Source organism: Neofelis nebulosa, chromosome 10 (genome assembly GCF_028018385.1).
Source record: "Neofelis nebulosa isolate mNeoNeb1 chromosome 10, mNeoNeb1.pri, whole genome shotgun sequence".
Classification (NCBI taxonomy): Eukaryota; Metazoa; Chordata; class Mammalia; order Carnivora; family Felidae; genus Neofelis; species Neofelis nebulosa.
The window spans coordinates 55065801-55085358 of NC_080791.1; the positions used below are offsets into that span (position 1 = coordinate 55065801).

The following is a 19558-nucleotide window of genomic DNA, read 5'->3' on the forward strand; positions in this document are numbered from 1 at the left end:
TGGAAGCAAAGACTTCATAAGTGATGAAAAGGTCAGTATAGCAAGAAGGCATTATAATTAGAGCTCTGTATAAACTTCATACATGAAACAAAAACTGAAAGAGAGAAATAATGCTTGGGCATTTTAACATTCCTCTCTCAGTCCCTGCAAGAACAATGAAACACAAAAAATAAAATCAGAAAGGTTATTGAAGTCTGAATAACACTTACAGCCACATGGACCTAACTGACATAAAACATTATACACAACAACTGCAGACTATATAATATTTTCAAATGGACATGGCATATTGCCAAAATAGACCACATGACAGGCCATAAAACAAGTCTCAATACATAAATTTAAGAAGACTGAAATCTTAAAGTATGCTCTGTGACCATAACAAAATTAAATTAGAAATGAGCTTTAATATGGGAATGCAAGCTGGTGTAGCCACTCTGGAAAGCAGTATGGAGGTTCCTCAAAAAAACTAAAAATAGACTACCCTATGACCCAGAAATTGCACTACTAGGCATCTATCCACAGGATACAGGTGTGCTGTTTCGAAGGGACACATGCACCCCCATGTTTATAGCAGCACTATCAACAATAGCCAAAGTATGGAAAGAGCCCAAATGTCCATCGATGGATGAATGGCTAAAGAAGAAATGGTGTATCTATACAATGGAGTATTACTCAGCAATCAAAAAGAATGAAATCTTGCCATTTGCAGCTACGCGGATGGAACCGGAGGGTATTGTGCTAAGTGAAATTAGTCAGAGTAAGACAAAAATCATATGACTTCACTCCTATGAGGACTTTAAGAGACAAAACAGATGAACATGAGGGAAGGGAAATAAAAATAATATAAAAACAGGGAGAGGGACAAAACAGAAGAGACTCATAAATATGGAGAACAAACTGAGGGTTACGGGAGGGGTTGTGGGAGGAGGGATTGGCTAAATGGGTAAGAGGCACTAAGGAATCTACTCCTGAAATCATTGTTGCACTATATGCTAACTAATTTGGATGTAAATTTTAAAAAATTAAATTAAAAAAAGAAATGAGCTTTAATAAAATACTAGGTAAGTCTCTAAATGTTGGAAATTAATGTATTTCTAAACATCAAGTTGATTTATCAAGGGATAAATCACAAGAGAAATAAAATATTTCAAAAGGTAATGCATATACAATAGTGAAATTTGTGGGGTAAAACTAAAGCAGGACTTGGAAATTTGTAACTTTAAATTTTAGAATGAAGAAAGCTTAATATTGATAAGGTTTCTACCTCAAGAATCTAGAAAAAGAAGAATAAATTTTTCCCCAAGTAAAAGGAAGGAAAGAATAAAGATAGCAGGAATCAATGAAATAGAAGATACCCCAAAAATAGAGAAAATGAAAAAAAGTAAAAGTTAATTTTTTTATTTTTTATTAAATATATGAAATTTATTGTCAAATTGGTTTCCATACAACACCCAGTGCTCATCCCAAAAGATGCCCTCTTCAATACCCATCGCCCACCCTCTCCTCCCTCCCACCCCCCATCAGCCCTCAGTTTGTTCTCAGTTTTTAAGAGTCTCTTATGCTTTGGCTCTCTCCCACTCTAACCTCCTTTTTTTTTTCCTTCCCCTCCCCCATGGGTTCCTGTTAAGTTTCTCAGGATCCACATAAGAGTGAAAACATACGGTATCTGTCTTTCTCTGTATGGCTTATTTCACTTAGCATCACACTCTCCAGTTCCATCCATGTTGCTACAAAGGGCCATATTTCGTTCTTTCTCATTGCCCTGTAGTACTCCATTGTGTATATAAACCACAATTTCTTTATCCATTCATCAGTTGATGGACATTTAGGCTCTTTCCGTAATTTGGCTATTGTTGAGAGTGCTGCTATAAACATTGGGGTACAAGTGCCCCGATGCATCAATACTCCTGTATCCCTTGGGTAAATTCCTAGCAGTGCTACTGCTGGGTCATAGGGTAGGTCTATTTGTAATTTTTTGAGGAACCTCCACACTGCTTTCCAGAGCGGCTGCACCAATTTTCATTCCCACCAACAGTGCAAGAGGGTTCCCGTTTCTCCACATCCTCTCCAGCATCTATAGTCTCCTGATTTGTTCATTTTGGCCACTCTGACTGGCGTGAGGTGATATCTGAGTGTGGTTTTGATCTGTATTTCCCTGATAAGGAGCGACGTTGAACATCTTTTCATGTGCCTGTTGGCCATCCGGATGTCTTCTTTAGAGAAGTGTCTATTCATGTCTTCTGCCCATTTCTTCACTGGGTTATTTGTTTTTCGGGTGTGGAGTTTGGTGAGCTCTTTATAAATTTTGGATACTAGCCCGTTGTCCGATATGTCATTTGCAAAGATCTTTTCCCATTCTGTTGGTTGCCTTTTAGTTTTGTTGGTTTTTTCCTTTGCTGTGCAGAAGCTTTTTATCTTCATGAGGTCCCAATAGTTCATTTTTGCTTTTAATTCCATTGCCTTTGGGGATGTGTCAAGTAAGAAATTGCTACAGCTGAGGTCAGAGAGGTCTTTCCCTGCTTTATCCTCTAGGGTTTTGATGGTTTCCTGTCTCACATTCAGGTCCTTTATCCATTTTGAGTTTATTTTTGTGAATGGTGTAAGAAAGTGGTCTTGTTTCCTTCTTCTGCATGTTGCTATCCAGTTCTCCCAGCACCATTTGTTAAAGACACTGTCTTTTTTCCATTGGATATTCTTTCCTGCTTTGTCAAAGATTAGTTGGCCATACATTTGTGGGTCTAGTTCTGGGGTTTCTATTCTATTCCATTGGTCTATGTGTCTGTTTTTGTGCCAGTACCATGCTGTCTTAATGATTACAGCTTTGTAGTAGAGGCTAAAGTCTGGGATTGTGATGCCTCCTGCTTTGGTCTTCTTCAAAATTACTTTGGCTATTCGGGGCCTTTTGTGGTTCCATATGAATTTTAAGATTCCTTGTTCTAGCTTTGAGAAGAATGCTGGTGCAATTTTGATTGGGATTGCATTGAATGTGTAGATAGCTTTGGGTGGTATTGACATTTTGACAATATTTATTCTTCCAACCCATGAGCGTGGAATGTTTTTCCATTTCTTTGTATCTTCTTCAATTTCCTTCATAAGCTTTCTATAGTTTTCAGCTTACAGATCTTTTACATCTTAGGTTAGATTTATTCCTAGGTATTTTATGCTTCTTGGTGCAACTGTGAATGGGATCAGTTTCTTTATTTGTCTTTCTGTTGCTTCATTATTAGTGTATAAGAATGCAACTGATTTCTGTACATTGATTTTGTATCCTGCAACTTTGCTGAATTCAGATACCAGTTCTAGCAGACTTTTGGTGGAGTCTATCGGATTTTCCATGTATAATATGTCATCTGCAAAAAGTGAAAGCTTAACTTCATCTTTGCCAGTTTTGGTGTCTTTGATTTCCTTTTGTTGTCTGCTGATGCTGGAACTTCCAACACTATGTTAACAGCAGTGAGAGTGGACATCCCTGTCGTGTTCCTGATCTCAGGGAAAAAGCTCTCAGTTTTTCCCCATTGAGGATGATGTTACCTGTGGGCTTTTCATAAATGGCTTTTATGATGTTTAAGTATGTTCTTCTATCCTGACTTTCTCGAGGGTTTTTATTAAGAAAGGATGCTGAATTTTGTCAAATGCTTTTTCTGCATCGATTGACAGAATCATATAGTTCTTATCTTTTCTTTTATTAATGTGATGTATCACCTTGATTGATTTGCGAATGTTGAACCAGCCCTATATCCTAGGAATGAATCCCACTTGATCATGGTGAATAATTCTTTTTATATGCTGTTGAATTCGATTTGCTAGTATCTTATTGAGAATTTTTGCATCCATATTCATCAGGGATATTGGCCTATAGTTCTCTTTTTTTACTGGGTCTCTGTCTGGTTTAGGAATGAAAGTAATACTGGCTTCATAGAATGAGTCTGGAAGTTTTCCTTCCCTTTCTATTTTTTGGAATAGCTTGAGAAGGATAGGTATTATCTCTGTGTTAAACGTCTGGCAGAACTCCCCTGGGAAGCCATCTGGTCCTGGACTCTTATTTGTTGGGAGATTTTTGATAACTGATTCAATTTCTTCACTGGTTATGGGTCTGTTCAAGCTTTCTATATCCTCCTGATTGAGTTTTGGAAGTGTGTGGGTGTTTACAAATTTGTCCATTTCTTTCAGGTTGTCCAGTTTGTTGGCATATAGTTTTTCATAGTATTCCCTGATACTTGCTTGTGTTTCTGAGGGATTGGTTGTAATAATTCCATTTTCATTCATGATTTTATCTATTTGGGTCATCTCCCTTTTATTTTTGAGAAGCATGGCTAGAGGTTTATCAATTTTGTTTATCTTTTCAAAAAACCAACTCTTGGTTTCATTGATCTGCTCTACAGTTTTTTTAGATTCTATATTGTTTATTTCTGCTCTGATCTTTCTTATTTCTCTTCTTCTGCTGGGTTTAGGGTATCTTTTCTGTTCTGCTTCTATTTCCTTTAGGTGTTCTGTTAGATTTTGTATTTGGGATTTTTCTTGTTTTGAGATAGGCCTGGATTGCAATGTATTTTCCTCTCAGGACTGCCTTCGCTGCATCCCAAAGCGTTTGAATTGTTGTATTTTCATTTTCGTTTGTTTCCATATATTTTTTAATTTCTTCTCTAATTGCCTGGTTGATCCATTCATTCTTTAGTAGGGTGTTCTTTAACCTCCATGCTTTTGGAGGTTTTCCAGGCTTTTTCCTGTGGTTGATTTCAAGCTTCATAGCATTGTGGTCTGAAAGTGTGCATGGTATGATCTCAGTTCTTTCATACTTATAAAGGGCTGTTTTGTGACCCAGTATGTGATCTATCTTGGAGAATGTTCCATGTGCACTTGAGAAGAAAGTATATTATGTTGCTTTGGGATGCAGAGTTCTAAATATATCTGTCAAATCCATCTGATCCAATGTATCATTCAGGGCCCTTGTTTCTTTATTGACCGTGTGTCTAGATGATCTATCCATTGCTGTGAGTGGGGTGTTAAAGTCCCCTGCAATTGCCACATTCTTATCAATAAGGTTGCTTATGTTTGTGATTACTTGTTTTATATATTTGGGGGTTCCCATATTCGGCGCATAGACATTTATAATTGTTAGCTCTTCCTGATGGATAGACCCTGTAATTATTATATATATAATGTCCTTCTTCATCTCTTGTTACAGCCTTTAGTTTAAAGTCTAGTTTGTCTGATACAAGTATGGCTACTTCAGCTCCCTTTTGACTTCCAGTAGCATGATAAATAGTTCTCCATCCCCTCACTTTCAATCTGAAGGTGTCCTCAGGTCTAAAATGAGTCTCTTGTAGACAGCAAATAGATGGGTCTTGTTTTTTTTATCCATTCTGATACCCTATGTCTTTTGGTTGGCGCACTTAGTCCATTTACATTCAGTGTTATTATAGAAAGATATGAGTTTAGAGTCATTGTGATGTCTGTAGGTTTCATGCTTGTAGCGATGTCTCTGGTACTTTGTCTCACAGGATTCCCCCTTAGGATCTCTTGTAGGGCTGGTTTAGTGGTGACGAATTCCTTCAGTTTTTGTTTGTTTGGGAAGACCTTTATCTCTCCCTCTATTCTAAATGACAGATTTGCTGATAAAGGATTCTCGGCTGCATAATTTTCTGTTCATCACATTGAAGATTTCCTGCCATTCCTTTCTTGCCTGCCAAGTTTCAGTAGAGAGATCCGTCACGAGTCTTATTGGTCTCCCTTTATATGTTAGAGCACATTTATCCCTAGCTGCTTTCAGAATTTTCTCTTTATCCTTATATTTTGCCAGTTTCACTATGCTATGTCGTGCAGAAGATCAATTCAAGTTACGTCTGAAGGGAGTTCTCTCTGCCTCTTGGATTTCATTGCCTTTTCCCTTCCCCAGATCAGGGAAATTCTCAGCTATTATTTCTTCAAGTACACCTTCAGCACCTTTCCCTCTCTCTTCCTCCTCTGGAATACCAATTATGCGTAGATTATTTCTCTTTAGTGCATCACTTAGTTCTCTAATTTTCCCCTCATACTCCTGGATTTTTTTTATCTCTCTTTTTCTCAGCTTCCTCCTTTTCCATAATTTTATCTTCTAGTTTACCTATTCTCTTCTGCCTCTTCAGTCCGAGCTGTCTTCATTTTATTTTGGAGCTGGTCGTCTCCATTTTATTTTGCAGCTCATTTATAGCCTTTTTTAGCTCCTCCTGGCTGTTCCTTAGTCCCTTGATCTCTGTAGCAATAGATTCTCTGCTGTCCTGTATACTGTTTTGAAGCCCAGCGATTAATTTTATGACTATTATTCTAAATTCACTTTCTGTTATATTGTTTAAATCCTTTTTGATCAGTTCGTTAGTTGTTGTTATTTCCTGGAGATTCTTTTGAGGGGACTTCTTCTGTTTCGTCATTTTGGATAGTCCCTGGAGTGGTGCAGACCTGCAGGGCACTTCCCCTCTGCTGTCTTGAATAACTTGCGTTGGTGGGCAGGGCCGCAGTCAGACCTGATGCCTGCCCCCAGCCCGCCTCTGGGGCCACAGTCAGACTGGTGTGTATCTTCTCTTCCCCTAAGAGCGGAATTCACTGGGGTGGCATGGCCCGACTGGGCTACTTGCACACTGCCAGGCTTCTGGTGCTGGGGATCTGGCGTATAGGCTGGGGTGGATCGGCAAGGTGCACAGGGGCGAGAGGGGCAGGCTCAGCTCACTTTTCCTTTGGTGATCCACTTCGGGAGGGGCCCTGTGGCACTGGGAGGGAGTCAGACCTGCCGCCGGAGGGATGGATCCGCAGAAGCACAGCGTTGGGTGTTTGCATGGTGCAAGCAAGTTCCCTGGCAGGAACTGGTTCCCTTTGGGATTTTGGCTGGGGGATGGGCGAGGGAGATGGCGCTGGCAAGTGCCTTTGTTCCCCGCCAAGCTTCACTCTGTCGTCCAGGGCCCAACAACTCTCCCTCCCGTTGTCCTCCAGCCCTCCGCTCTCTGAGCAGAGCTGTTAGCTTATAACCTTCCAGATGTTAAGTCCCGCTTGCTGTCCGAACACACTCCGTCCGGCCCCTCCGCTTTTGCAAGCCAGACTCGGGGCCTCTGCTTGGCTGGCGGGCTGCCCCTCCGCCCCGGCTCCCTCCCGCCAGTCCGTGTAGCGCGCACCGCCTCTCCACCTTTCCTACCCTCTTCCGTGGGCCTCTCGTCTGCGCTTGGCTCCAGAGAATCCGTTCTGAGTAAAAGTTAATTTTTTGAAAAGATTAACAAAATTGATAAACTCTGAGCAAGATGAGAAAGGGAGGGAAAGGAAGAGAGAGAGATTGATTGCTGATATGATGAATGAAAAATGGATTATCTGTCCATATCCTAGACATAAAAAGGAAAATTAGGAACATTTTTATGCCATTAAAATGTACAACTTAAGTAAACTAGAGAAATCCCTTGAAATAAACAGCTTACCAGAACTAAAAGAAGAAGAAATAGCAATTTTTAATAACTCACCTTCAGAATCAACTGCATATCCCAAAAACCTCACCAAAAGGAAACGTCTAGGCCCAGAGAATTTTCACTGGTTAATCAAATATTAAATAATGCTAATTTTATACCAATTCAGAAAAAAAGGAAGAGGAACACTACCTAGCAGATTTTTGAGGCCAACAATACCCTCCTATAAAAACTGACAAAAATATTACAATAACTAAATTTATACACCAATATCATTATGAACTTAGACCTAAAAATTCTTAGCAAAATGTTAGCAAATTGAATACATCAGTATATAAAAAGGATAATATGTCATAAGTAAGTAGGGTTTATCCCAGGAGTACAAGATGAATATATCATTTGAAAATTAATATAATCGACTGAATTAATAAAGTAGAAATAGTATATTTGACAGATGTAAGCACCCATTTATGATAAAAAAAAAAAAAGCTCTGGGAAAACTAGTAGAATTAAACTTCCTCAATCTGATGGAAAACATTTACAGGAAACCTACAGTCAATATCATTTTTAACGGTGAAACAATGAATGTTTTTCCCCTAAGATCAGAAATAAGGCAAGGGTATCTGCTCTCACCACTGCTGCTCAGCATTGTGGAAATCCTAACTAGTTTGGTAAGATAAATAACAGGCATAAAGGAAGAAATAAAAAAAACTCCTCATTTGCAGATTAATTACATAAAAATTCTAGACTTCCCAGGACAGTGGAGTAGGAGAACCCTAAAGTCACCTCGTCCCATGGACACAACCAGTTAACACTCATGCCAGTGTAAATAATCCAGAAAATGTCTCAAAGACTGCCAGAACAAACTTCACAACTAAATATAGAGAAGAGGGTAAGAAGGGCAAAGATATAGTGTGATTTAGATGGGTTTAACCACCAGAAAGAGGGAGCTATGGGTGTGGAGAGGGGAGAAAAAACAGACTATCACACCCAGAAGTCTGGACAGGGAAGATGAATCCCATAACATTTGGTGTTGAAAACCAGAGGGGCTGAATTTCATGAGTTCTTCTAACCAGTGAGACTTAAAGCCTGGAACTTTAAAAATCAGCAGGCTTGGCTCTAGGAGAGCCAAGAGGGCAATAGGAAACTGAGTCCCCACCCTTAAAGAGACAGCACAACACACAGCCCACAGGGATACAGCATAGAAGCAGCAGTTTGAAAAACACTGGGGGCATAGAGGGAGTGTTATTTACTAATCTCAGAGTTCACTGAGGGACTTCTCCAGTAACAAAGGAGCTGGCAGGCATTGTCTCCCTCCCTTGCCCCACCTAGCATAAACACATGGCCACCTGTGCGAACCAATGTGGCACCAGCATTCACTAGCTAATTTGCTTATACTACACCCCATCCCCTCAAGCCAGGCTTTCCTCAGTCCTGGTGTTGCTGTTCCCCTCCCCCAGAAGACCAGCACAAATCTTGCCAACACATCTTCCAACTGTACACTTTGTAGGGCCTACATCCAGTGGAGGCTGGTGATCTCCCATGGGTGATTGTCACACCTTATTAAAACTGTGCCCCCAGCCCACATGTGCTTTGTGAAGCTGACTGGGTTCTGTTTCTGTGATGGCTATGCTTGCACTGTGGAAGAGGACTAGCACCACCTTGTTAAATTGTGTACCCTACCCACTACTTTCAAGAGCAAGAGACATAGCTGACTTACCTAACACAGAAAAACAGACATAACTTGACTATTATATATATATATATAGTGATATATATATATATATATATATATATATATATATATATACATACACATTAAAGACAAAAAGAAAAAGAAAAACAGACACAGAAAGTTAGACAAAAATGAGACTGAGGAATATGTCCCAAATAAAAGAGTGGGACAAAATCACAGCAAGAGACTTAAGGGAAATGGAGATAAATAATATGCCTGATAGAGAACTTAAAGTAATGATCATAAAGATACTCAATGGACTTGAGAAAAGAGTAGAGGACATCAGTGAGACCCTTAAAGAGCTTTAAAAAAAAGAACCAATCAGAAATAACACAGTAATTGAAATTTAAAATAAACTATGGGGCACCTGGTTGGCTCGGTCAGTTAAGCGTCTGACTTTGGCTCAGGTCATTATCTTGCAGTTCATGGGTTTGAGGCCCACGTCAGGCTCTGTACTGACAGCTTGGAACCTGGAGCCTGCTTCAGATTCTGTGTCTCCCTCTCTGTGCCTCCCCTGCTCATGCTCTGTCTCTCAAAAATAAATTAACATTTAAAAAAAAAGTAAACTAGATGAAATAGATAGTACGCTAGAAGCAGCAGAAGAATGGAACAGTGACCTAGAAGATAGTGTAATGGAAAGTAATCAAGCTGAACAGGTAAGAGAAAAATATTATGCAAAATGAGAATAGACTTAGGGAACTCAGTAACTCCATCAAGTGCAATAACATTCGCAATGTAGGGATCTCAAAAGAAGAAGAGAAAAGGGGACAGAAAATTTATTTGGAGAAACAATAGCTGAAAACTTTGTGAATTTGGGAAAGAAAACAAATTCAGATCCAGGAGGCACAGAGATCCTGCAGCAAAAATCAACCCAAGGAGGTCCATAAGACACATAGTAATTAAAACGTCAAAAGACAGTGATAAAGAATTTTAAAAGCAAGAGGAAAGAAAACAGCTACATAGAAGGAAAGCCCCTTAAGGCTATCAGTGGATTTTTCACCAGAAACTCTGCAGGTCAGAAGGGAGTGGTATAATACATTCAAAATGCTGAAATGGAAAAATCTGTAGCCAAGGATACTGTATCCAGCAAGGCTATCATTCAGAATAGAAGGAGAGATAATGAGTTTCCCAGCCAGACAGAAGTTAAAGAAGTTCATGACCACTAAGCCAGCCCTACAAGAAATGTTAAAGGGGACTCTGAGTGGAAAGGAAATGACCATTAATAAGAGTTAATAGGAAGCACAAAAGCAGTAAAAATAAGTATGTATGTAAAAATCAGTCAAGAGGCTCACAAAATGAAAGGATGTGAAGTATTATACCATATACCTAAAACATGGGGAGGAGAGGAGTAAAGAATGGGTCAAACTTAAGTGACCATCAACTTAAGCAGAAGATATTATATACAAACCTAATGGGAACAACAAATGAAAAACAAGTAATAGGCAAAAAATAAAAAAGAAAGAAATCTAGGTATATCTCTAAAGAAAGCCAACTTATGGTGAGAGAAGAGGGCAAGTGAAGAAACAAACAGAGAAGATCCACAAAAACATATAACAAATAACAAAATGGCAATAAATACATTCCTGTCAATAATTATGTAGTCTGTAAATGGACTAATTGCTCCAATCAAAAGACATAGTTTGTTGGAATAGATAGAATAAGAAAAAGACCCATCTATATGCTGACTACAAGAGACTCACTTCAGACCTAAAGACACATGCAGATTGAAAGTTAGGAGATGGACATATGTGGAATTTGAGAAACTCAACATAAGGGAAAGGAAGGAAAAATAAGATTTAAAAAACCAGAGAGGAAAGCAAACCATAAGAGATTCTTAAAAATGGAGAACAAACTGAGGGTTGTTAGAGGAGGTTGGTGGGTGGGTGGGTGGGGAGCGGGTTAAATGGGTGATGGGCATTAAGGAGGGCACTTTCAGGATGAGCATTGGATATCATATGTAAGAGATGAAGCACTGGGTCCTACTCCTGAAGCCAAGGCTACATTGTATGTTAACTAACTTGAAAATTTAAAAAAGGTGAGGAAATGGAAGAATATTTATCATGCAAATGGATATGAAAAGAAAGCCGAGGTAGCAATATTTATATCAATCAAAACTTTAAAACAGGGGCGCCTGGGTGGCGCAGTCGGTTAAGCGTCCGACTTCAGCCAGGTCACGATCTCGCGGTCCGTGAGTTCGAGCCCCGCGTCGGGCTCTGTGCTGACAGCTCAGAGCCTGGAGCCTGTTTCGGATTCTGTGTCTCCCTCTCTCTCTGCCCCTCCCCCGTTCATGCTCTGTCTCTCTCTGTCCCAAAAATAAATAAAAAACGTTGAAAAAATTAAAAAAAAAAAAAAAACTTTAAAACAAGGACTGTAACAAGAGACAAAGAAGGACACTATATAAACATTAAAGGGATAATACAACAAGAAAACATAATAATTGGAAATGTTTATGCATCCAACATGGAAGCATCCAAATATATAAACCAGTTAATAACAAATATAAAGGAACTAATCTATAGTAATACAATAATAGGGAACATTAACACCCGACTTACAACAATGGACAAGTCCTCTAAACGGAAAATCAGTAAGGAACAGTGGTTTTGAATGACACACTGGACCAGATGATTTAATAGATATATTCAGAACATTCATCCTAAAACAGAACACACATTCATTTCAAGTGCACATGGAACATTATCCAGAATAGATCACATATTAAGTCATAAAACAATTCTCAACAATTTAAAAAAGAAGTTATACCACACATCTTTTCTGACCACAACGTGATGAAACTAGAAAGCAACCACAAGAAAAAAAATCTGGAAAGAACACAAATAGGTGGAGGTTAAATAACATGCTAGTAAACAATGAATGGGTCAAGCAAGAAATCAAAGAGGAAATTAAAAAAAATACATGGAGACAAATGAAAATGGAAACACAACAATCCAAAATCTTTGGGATGCAGCAAAAGTGGTTCTAAGAAGTTTATAGCAATACAAGCCTACTACCTTAAGAAGCAAGAAAAATCTCCAGCAAACAACCTAACCTTACAGGAGCTAGAAGAACAACAAACAAACAATAAACAAACAACAAACAAAACCCAAAAACAGCAGAAGGAAGGAAATAATGAAGATTACAGCAGAAATTAATGATATAGAAACTGAAAAAACAATGGAACAGATCAATGAAGCCAGCTGTTTCTTCGAAAAGATCAACAAAATTGATAAACCTCTAGCCAGACATATTTTAAAAAGAAAGAAAAAAAAGAGGACTCAAAATCAGAAGTGAAAGAGAAATAACCAACACCATGGAAATATAAAGGACTGTAAGAGAATATTATAAAAAAGTACATTTCAAAAAAACCTGGACAACCTAGAAGAAATGGATAAATTCCTAGAAACAGATAACCCACCACAACCAAAGCAGGAAGAAATGGAAAATTCGAACAGACCAATTGCCAGCAATGAAATTGAATCAGTAACTTAAAAAACTCCCAACAAACAAAAAAATCCAGGACCAGACAGCTACACAGGTGAATTCTACCAAACATTTAAAGAAGACTTAATACCTAATCTTCTCAGACTATTCCAGAAAACATAAGAGAAAGGAAAACTTCCTAATTCTTTCTATGAGTCCAGCATTACCCTGATACCAAAACCAAATAAAGACACACATACATACATGCATGTGCGCGCACGCACCCACACACACACCTAAAAAAAAAAGAAAAAACTAAAAAAGAAAACTACAGGCCAATATCCCTGATGAACATAGATGTAAAAGCCTCAACAAAGTACTAGCAAACTGAATCCAACAATATATTTTTAAAAATTATTCACCACAATCAAGTGGGATTTATTTCTGAGTTGAAAGGGTGGTGCAATATTCACAAGTCAATCAGTGCGATACATCACATCAATAAAAGGATAACAACCATCTGATCCTTTCAATAGATGCAGAAAAAGCACGTGACAAAGTACAACAGCCATTCATGTAAAAACTCTCAACAAAGTAGTTTTAGAGGGAACATACCTCAACATAATAAAGGCCACAGGTTTTGTGGAAAACCCACAACTAATATCATCCTTAATGGAGAAAAACTGAGAGCTTTCCCCCTTAGGTCAAGAACAAGACAAGTATGTCTACTGTCACCACTTTTATTCAACATTGTACTGGAAGCCCTAGCCATAGCAATAAGACTGCAAAAAGAAAGAAAAGGCATCCAAATCAGTAAGGAAGAAGTAAAACTTTCACTATTTTCAGATGACATGATACTATATAGAGAAAACCCAAAGAACTCCACCAAAAAACTGTTAGAACTGATAAACAAATTCAGTAAAGTCACAGAGTACAAAATCATTGTTGCATTCTACACACTAATGAAGCAGCAAAAAGAGAAATTAGGAAAACAATCCCATTTATAACTGCACCAAAAATAATAAGATACCTAGGAATAAACCTAACCAAAGAGGTGAAAGACCTGTGTTCTAAAGACTGTAACACTGATGAAAGAAATTGAAGGTGACACAAAGTAATGGTAAGACATTCCATGCTCATGAATTGCAAGAACAAATATTGTTAAAATGGGTATACTACCCAAAGCGATCTATACATTTAATACAATACTTATCAAAATACCAACAGCATTTTTCACAGAACTATAATAAGTGATTCTAGAATTTGTATGCAACCACAAAACACTGCAATTGGCCAAAGCAATCTTGAAAAGCAAAGCTGTAGGCATCATAACTCTGGACTTATATTTCAAAGCTGTAGTAATCAAAACAGTATGGTGCTGGCACAAAAAAAAAAGGCACATAGATCAACATAACAGAAGAGAAAACCCAGAAATAAAACCACAACTGTATGGTCAGTTAATCTTTGATAAAAGAGGAAAGGATATGCAATGAGAAAAAGATAGTCTCTTCAACAAATGGTGCTGGGAAAACAGGATAGGAACATGCAAAAGAATAAAACTGGGCCACTTTCTTACACCATACACAAAAATGAACTCAAAATGGATTCAGGATCTAAATGTGAGACCTGAAACTATAAAAATCCTAGAAGAGAAAACAGGCAGTAATTTCTTTGACATTGGTCATAGCAACATCTTTCTAGGTATGTCCCCTGAAGCAAGGGAAACAAAAGGAAAAATAAAAAACTTCTGTACTTCGAAGGAAACAACTAACAAAACCAAAAGATAACCTACTGAATGGGAGAAGATAATTGCAAATGACATACTGGGTTGAGGGTTAGTATCCAAAGCATATAAAGAATTTATACAACTCAACGCCCAAAAATAAATAATCCAATTTTTAAATTGGCAGAAGACATGAACAAACATTTCTCCAAAGAAGACATCCAGATGGCAAACAGATACATGAAAAGATGCTCAACATCACTTATCATCAGGGAAATGCAAATCAAAACCACAATGAGATATCACCTCACACCTGTCAGAATGGTTAAAATCAAAACACAAGAAACAACAAGTGTTGGCAAAGATGTGGAGAAAGAGGAACCCTCATGCACTGTTGGTGAGAATGCAAACTGGTATAGCCACTGTGGAAGACAGAGTGGAGGTTCCTCAAAAAAGTAAAAATAGAACTACCCTATGATCCAGTAATTGACATACTGGGTATTTACCCCAAAAATACAAAAACACTAGTTTGAAGGGATATATTCACCCCTATGTTTATCACAGCATTATTTACAACAGTCAAATTATGGAAGCAACACAGGTGTCCATCAATAAATAAACGGATAAGACACACACAAATAGTCTATTATTCATCCATAAAGATTAAATCTTGCCATTTGTAACAACACAGATGGATCTAGAGAGTATAGTGCTAAGTTAAGTAAGTCAGAGAAAGACAAATATCATATGGTTTCACTCGTGTGGAATTGAAAAAACAAAATGAACAAAGGGGGGGGGGAAGAGACAAATAAAAAACAGACACCTAACTATAGAAAACAATCAGATGGTTATCAGAGGGGAGGCAGGTGGGAGGATGGGTGAAATAGGTAAAGGAGATTAAGAGTATATTTATCTTGAGCATTGAGTAATATATGGAATTGTTGAATCACTATATTATACATAACACTGTATGTTAACTATACTAGAATTAAAATTAAACAAAAAATCTAAGAAATCAACAAACAAACCTACTGGAATAAGTTAGTTAAACAGTGTCTCAGGATACAAGGTCAATATACAGAAAAATCAATTGTATGTCTATATATTAGCAATAAATAATTAGAAACTTAAAAATTTAAATAGCATCAATTACAACACCAAAAAAGCAAAATAGGAATAAATTTAAGGAAAACATTGCAAGCTGTCACAGAGAAGATATGGTTGGTCACCGAAAGCTACAGAAGTTTACTGAGAGAAGACACAAATGGACCAACATGCCACATTTATGAATTAGAAAACCTAATATCACAGATACTACTTGTCATGGAATTGACCTACAAATTCAATTAAAGTGCAATTAGAATCCCCTTCCTTCTGTAAAGCTGACAGAAAATGAAGCTCATGTGTGTGGTGGTTTCAAGATTGACATTACACTCAGGGCAAAAACAACTGAGATCTGGACTGACTTCTTTGGATTCTCATTATCTTCTAGATTTTGGCCCCACAGTTCCTCACCGTATTGTAAAATCTTAAATGATTTTAAGGTGTTTTCTTGGGTTAATTATTATCCAGTTATTAATTTGTCTTTGGTAAGATTCAGTTTTCTAGCTCCATTACTAGAAGTAGTCTCCATCATTTATTTTTCTGTCAGATTAAAATTATTTTTTCAGAACTTACTTGTGTGACAGATGCTGCTGAGCACTGTGTATGTAGTGGCAAGCAAGACGAAGTCTCTGCCTTTAAAAAGCTCCCATCCTAATTGAGGATGTATTCATTTGTTTGTTCAAATTGATTTGGAAGCAGTGGTTGTGAAATGCATGAACTTTAAGCAGATGTGACTTCCTACCTTCTGAGAGCTTTCATGGTGACCTAAAATCTCATACAATAGACTCTTTTTTTTTTATGTTTTTATTTATTTTTGAGACATAGAGAGACAGAGCATGAGCAGAGAAGGGGCAGAGAGAGAGGGAGACACAGAATCTGAAGCAGGCTCCAGGCTCTGCGCTGTCAGCACAGAGCCCGACGCGGGGCTTGAACTCACACATTGGGAGATCATGACCTGAGCTGAAGTTGGACGCTCAACCGACTGAGCCAGCCAGGCGCCCCTACAATAGACTCTTAAACTCGAGTGCCATAATAAAATCCTTACAAAGTTTGGGGAAGGGAAAACTAAGGGGGGAAAGAACCTGAGATGGTACGTGAGGGGCCAACATTTTAAAGATGATAAAACTTCTCAACATGACCAGAAAAGATTAGAGAAGTGACATTTGAGGAATCTTTGTTTTTGTTGTTTCTATCCCACAGATCTTCGGAGTTTAAGCCTACAACAGAGGGAACATGGGAGTCAGGACTCTACAAATTTACCCAATAAGCCTTCCTTCCGAGTTTTGGGAAATCCTTGGGCTCTATCAGCCTTCTACCCAGCTTTAACCAAGAGCACAAAGAAACATCCAGGTTCTTGCCATTTTTTAGTAGTCCCCAAGAAGAAATCCAGTGAACCAGAGCAAGTCAAGGAAACCATCAAACCACTGATGCCTAGCAAGGATGATGTTAGACAACCATCACCCACCGAGAAAACATTTGAACCCACCTGGGATGCTCCCACAGAGGCTACCCTTGAAACCGCATTGCCTTCCCTAAAGGTGAATAAACCAACAATTTCTTCCTTAGAGATTGCTCAATCTAAAACAGAATCTGAAAAGACCTCTACCTTTGAATCCTCTCAACAATACTCTTTTTCAGTATTTTCTGCCATATCCAGCATGTTTTCCTATGAGCTGACCTCAAAGAAGAATTAGCCAATATTGCTTTCCTGTTCCTTTTCATCTCTGTTCCTAAGAGTGGTGATGGTGGGAAGTGGTCAAGAAAGGAGTGCAGAAGGGCCATTGAGGCTCTCAGGAGAACCCCTCTGGTCTAGTGCTTTCAATAAAGAATGCATCTCTAGGGGATAGGCAAGGGAAAAACTGTTGTGGTCTTGAAGCTGGAGTTAGTTGTTCTCTGATGTTAGAGAGTTTCTCATCCTAACCCTTCATAGTACTTCCTGCTAAAGGAATGACTGTGCACATCAGCATGGGAATAAAGGCAACTTCTCAGGAATGCAGAAGGTTACTGGTGTATTCTTTGGACCCCTCAGCTATCACTCACGCTGACAGAGACTAGGGGATGAGTGCAAAAGTGATGCCATCCTGAGTCAGAGAATGAGAAGTGGCATAGGTAAGGCCATGAGTTTGGGGAAAGATCATCTTACATGCATATTGTATGATCTAGTGTGCAGTGAGATACTTTCTAATAGCTTGTCCATGGCTGATTCCCCAGTGGGATGATGGGCATAATCCCATGCCCACCCAGTGGCCCTAGACCTTGAGTGAAAGTCAGAGCCACAGCAAGTGTTTGGGACCTATCAATCTGGAGGATCCCCAAAAAGGAAGAAATGCCTGCCATTTACCAAGTGAAAGAAGCACTGCAATGAGATAAAAATGGAATATTTTTAAATACCTCATCAAACCTAAGCACAAGCCCTAGAGCTTTATTCTCTTGACTCACACTAAGAATGGGATGTTGCCACTTCCCTCAGATAAAAGTCAATCTAGTGGATGAGTCAAGATAAATAGAACTATAATAAATAACTAAATATAATTATTTACAAATATAAATGCTTAAATAATTTTTCAAGGTAACAGTGAAAGAACTGTCACCAGGCGTGATAGACAACATTAGTCTAACAAAACTTTAACACCAATCTTAAATTCTTTTTTCATTCGTCCTTTAAAAAAATTGTAAAATATACATGACAAAATTTATCATTGTAACTACTTTTAAGTGTACAGCCCAGTAGCATTAAGTACATTCATGTTGTGCAATCATCACTTCCATCCACCTCCAGAACTTTTTCATTTTGCAAAACAGAAACTCTGGATGGTTACTTAAACGTAAGATCTGAAACTATAAAGTTACCAGAAGAAAACATAGGGAAAAACCTTCTTGACATTGATCTGAGGTATGATTTTTTGGACATGATAGTGAAGTGCAGGCAACAGAAGCAAAAATAAACAAGTGGGATTGTATCAAACTAAAAAGCTTCTGCATGGCAAAGGAAACAATCAACAGAGTGAAGAGGCAACCTACAGAGTGGGCGAAAATATTTGCAATCATATATCTAATAAAGGGTTAGTATCCAAAATATATAAGGAACTCCTACAATCCAATAGCAAATACATACATACATATGTAAAAATATACATACCTGAGTAAAAAATGGGAATGGGACCTGAATAGACGTTTCTCAAAAAAATACATGCAGATGGCCAACAGGTACACAAAAATGGAAATTCAGTCAAAACCATGAAGAGAAATCCTCACACCTGGTAGAATGACTATTATCAATAAGACAAAAGATAACAAATGTTAGCATGGCAAGAAAAGAGAACTCTTGTACACTGTTGATGGGAATGTAAATTGTTACCACCACTATGGAAAGCCATAGAGAGGTACCTCAAAAAAATAAAAAATACAACTACTATAGTCCAGCAATCCCACTATTGGGTATATATCCAAAAGAAATGAAATCAGTACCATGAAGAGATAGCTGTACTTCCATGTTTATTGCAGCATTATTCACAATAGCCGATATATGAAAACAACCTAAATGTCTGTTGATGCGTGAATAGGTAAAGAAAATGTGATACATGTATGTGTATATATATGTGTGTATACATGTAATGGAATTCTTTTCTTTCAGCTTTCTTTTGGTTTCCATTTGCATGGAATATCTTTTTCAATCTCTTCACTTTCAGTCTGTGTATCCTTAAAGTGAGTCTCTTGTAGGCAGCATATAGTTGGGTCTTGTTTTTTAATCCATTTAGCCACACTCTGTCTTTTGATTGGAGAACTTTGCCATTTACATTTAAAGTAATTATTGATAGGTGTGGGCTTATTGCCATTTTGTTAATTGTTTTCTGGATGTTTTGTAATTCTTCTGTTCCTTTTTCTCTTGCTCTCTCCCTTTGTGATTTGAAGATTTTCTGTAGTGGCATACTTAGACTCTTTTTATCTTTTGGGTACGTTCTGTAAGTCTTTGCTTTGTGTTTACCATGAAGCTTACATAAAACATCTTATACCAGTTTATTTTAAGTCGATAACTTTAGTTTGAACACATTCTAAAGCTTTACGTTTTTACTCTCCCACCCCCACGTTTTATGTTTTTGATATCACAATTTACATCTTGTATCTTGTGTATCCATTAATAAATTATTGCAG

At 38.0% G+C, this 19558-nt stretch overlaps 1 protein-coding gene across 6 annotated transcripts in view; it reads left to right on the forward strand.

Moving 5' to 3' along the window:
• Positions 1-19558, forward strand: part of GDPD4 (glycerophosphodiester phosphodiesterase domain containing 4) — a 177868-nt gene that overhangs the window by 137786 nt on the left and 20524 nt on the right. For 4 of the 6 annotated variants that reach the window (XM_058687677.1, XM_058687681.1, XM_058687679.1 and 1 more), the window contains one exon: positions 16607-17398. The exons of 1 other annotated variant lie outside the window; for it this stretch is intronic. In XM_058687677.1, coding sequence (XP_058543660.1) covers positions 16607-17100 — 494 coding nt within the window. In that variant the 3' untranslated portion in view covers positions 17101-17398. Of the gene's footprint in view, positions 1-16606; positions 17399-19558 lie in introns of those variants that run through there. One more of the 6 variants, XM_058687680.1, reaches the window with a different exon arrangement.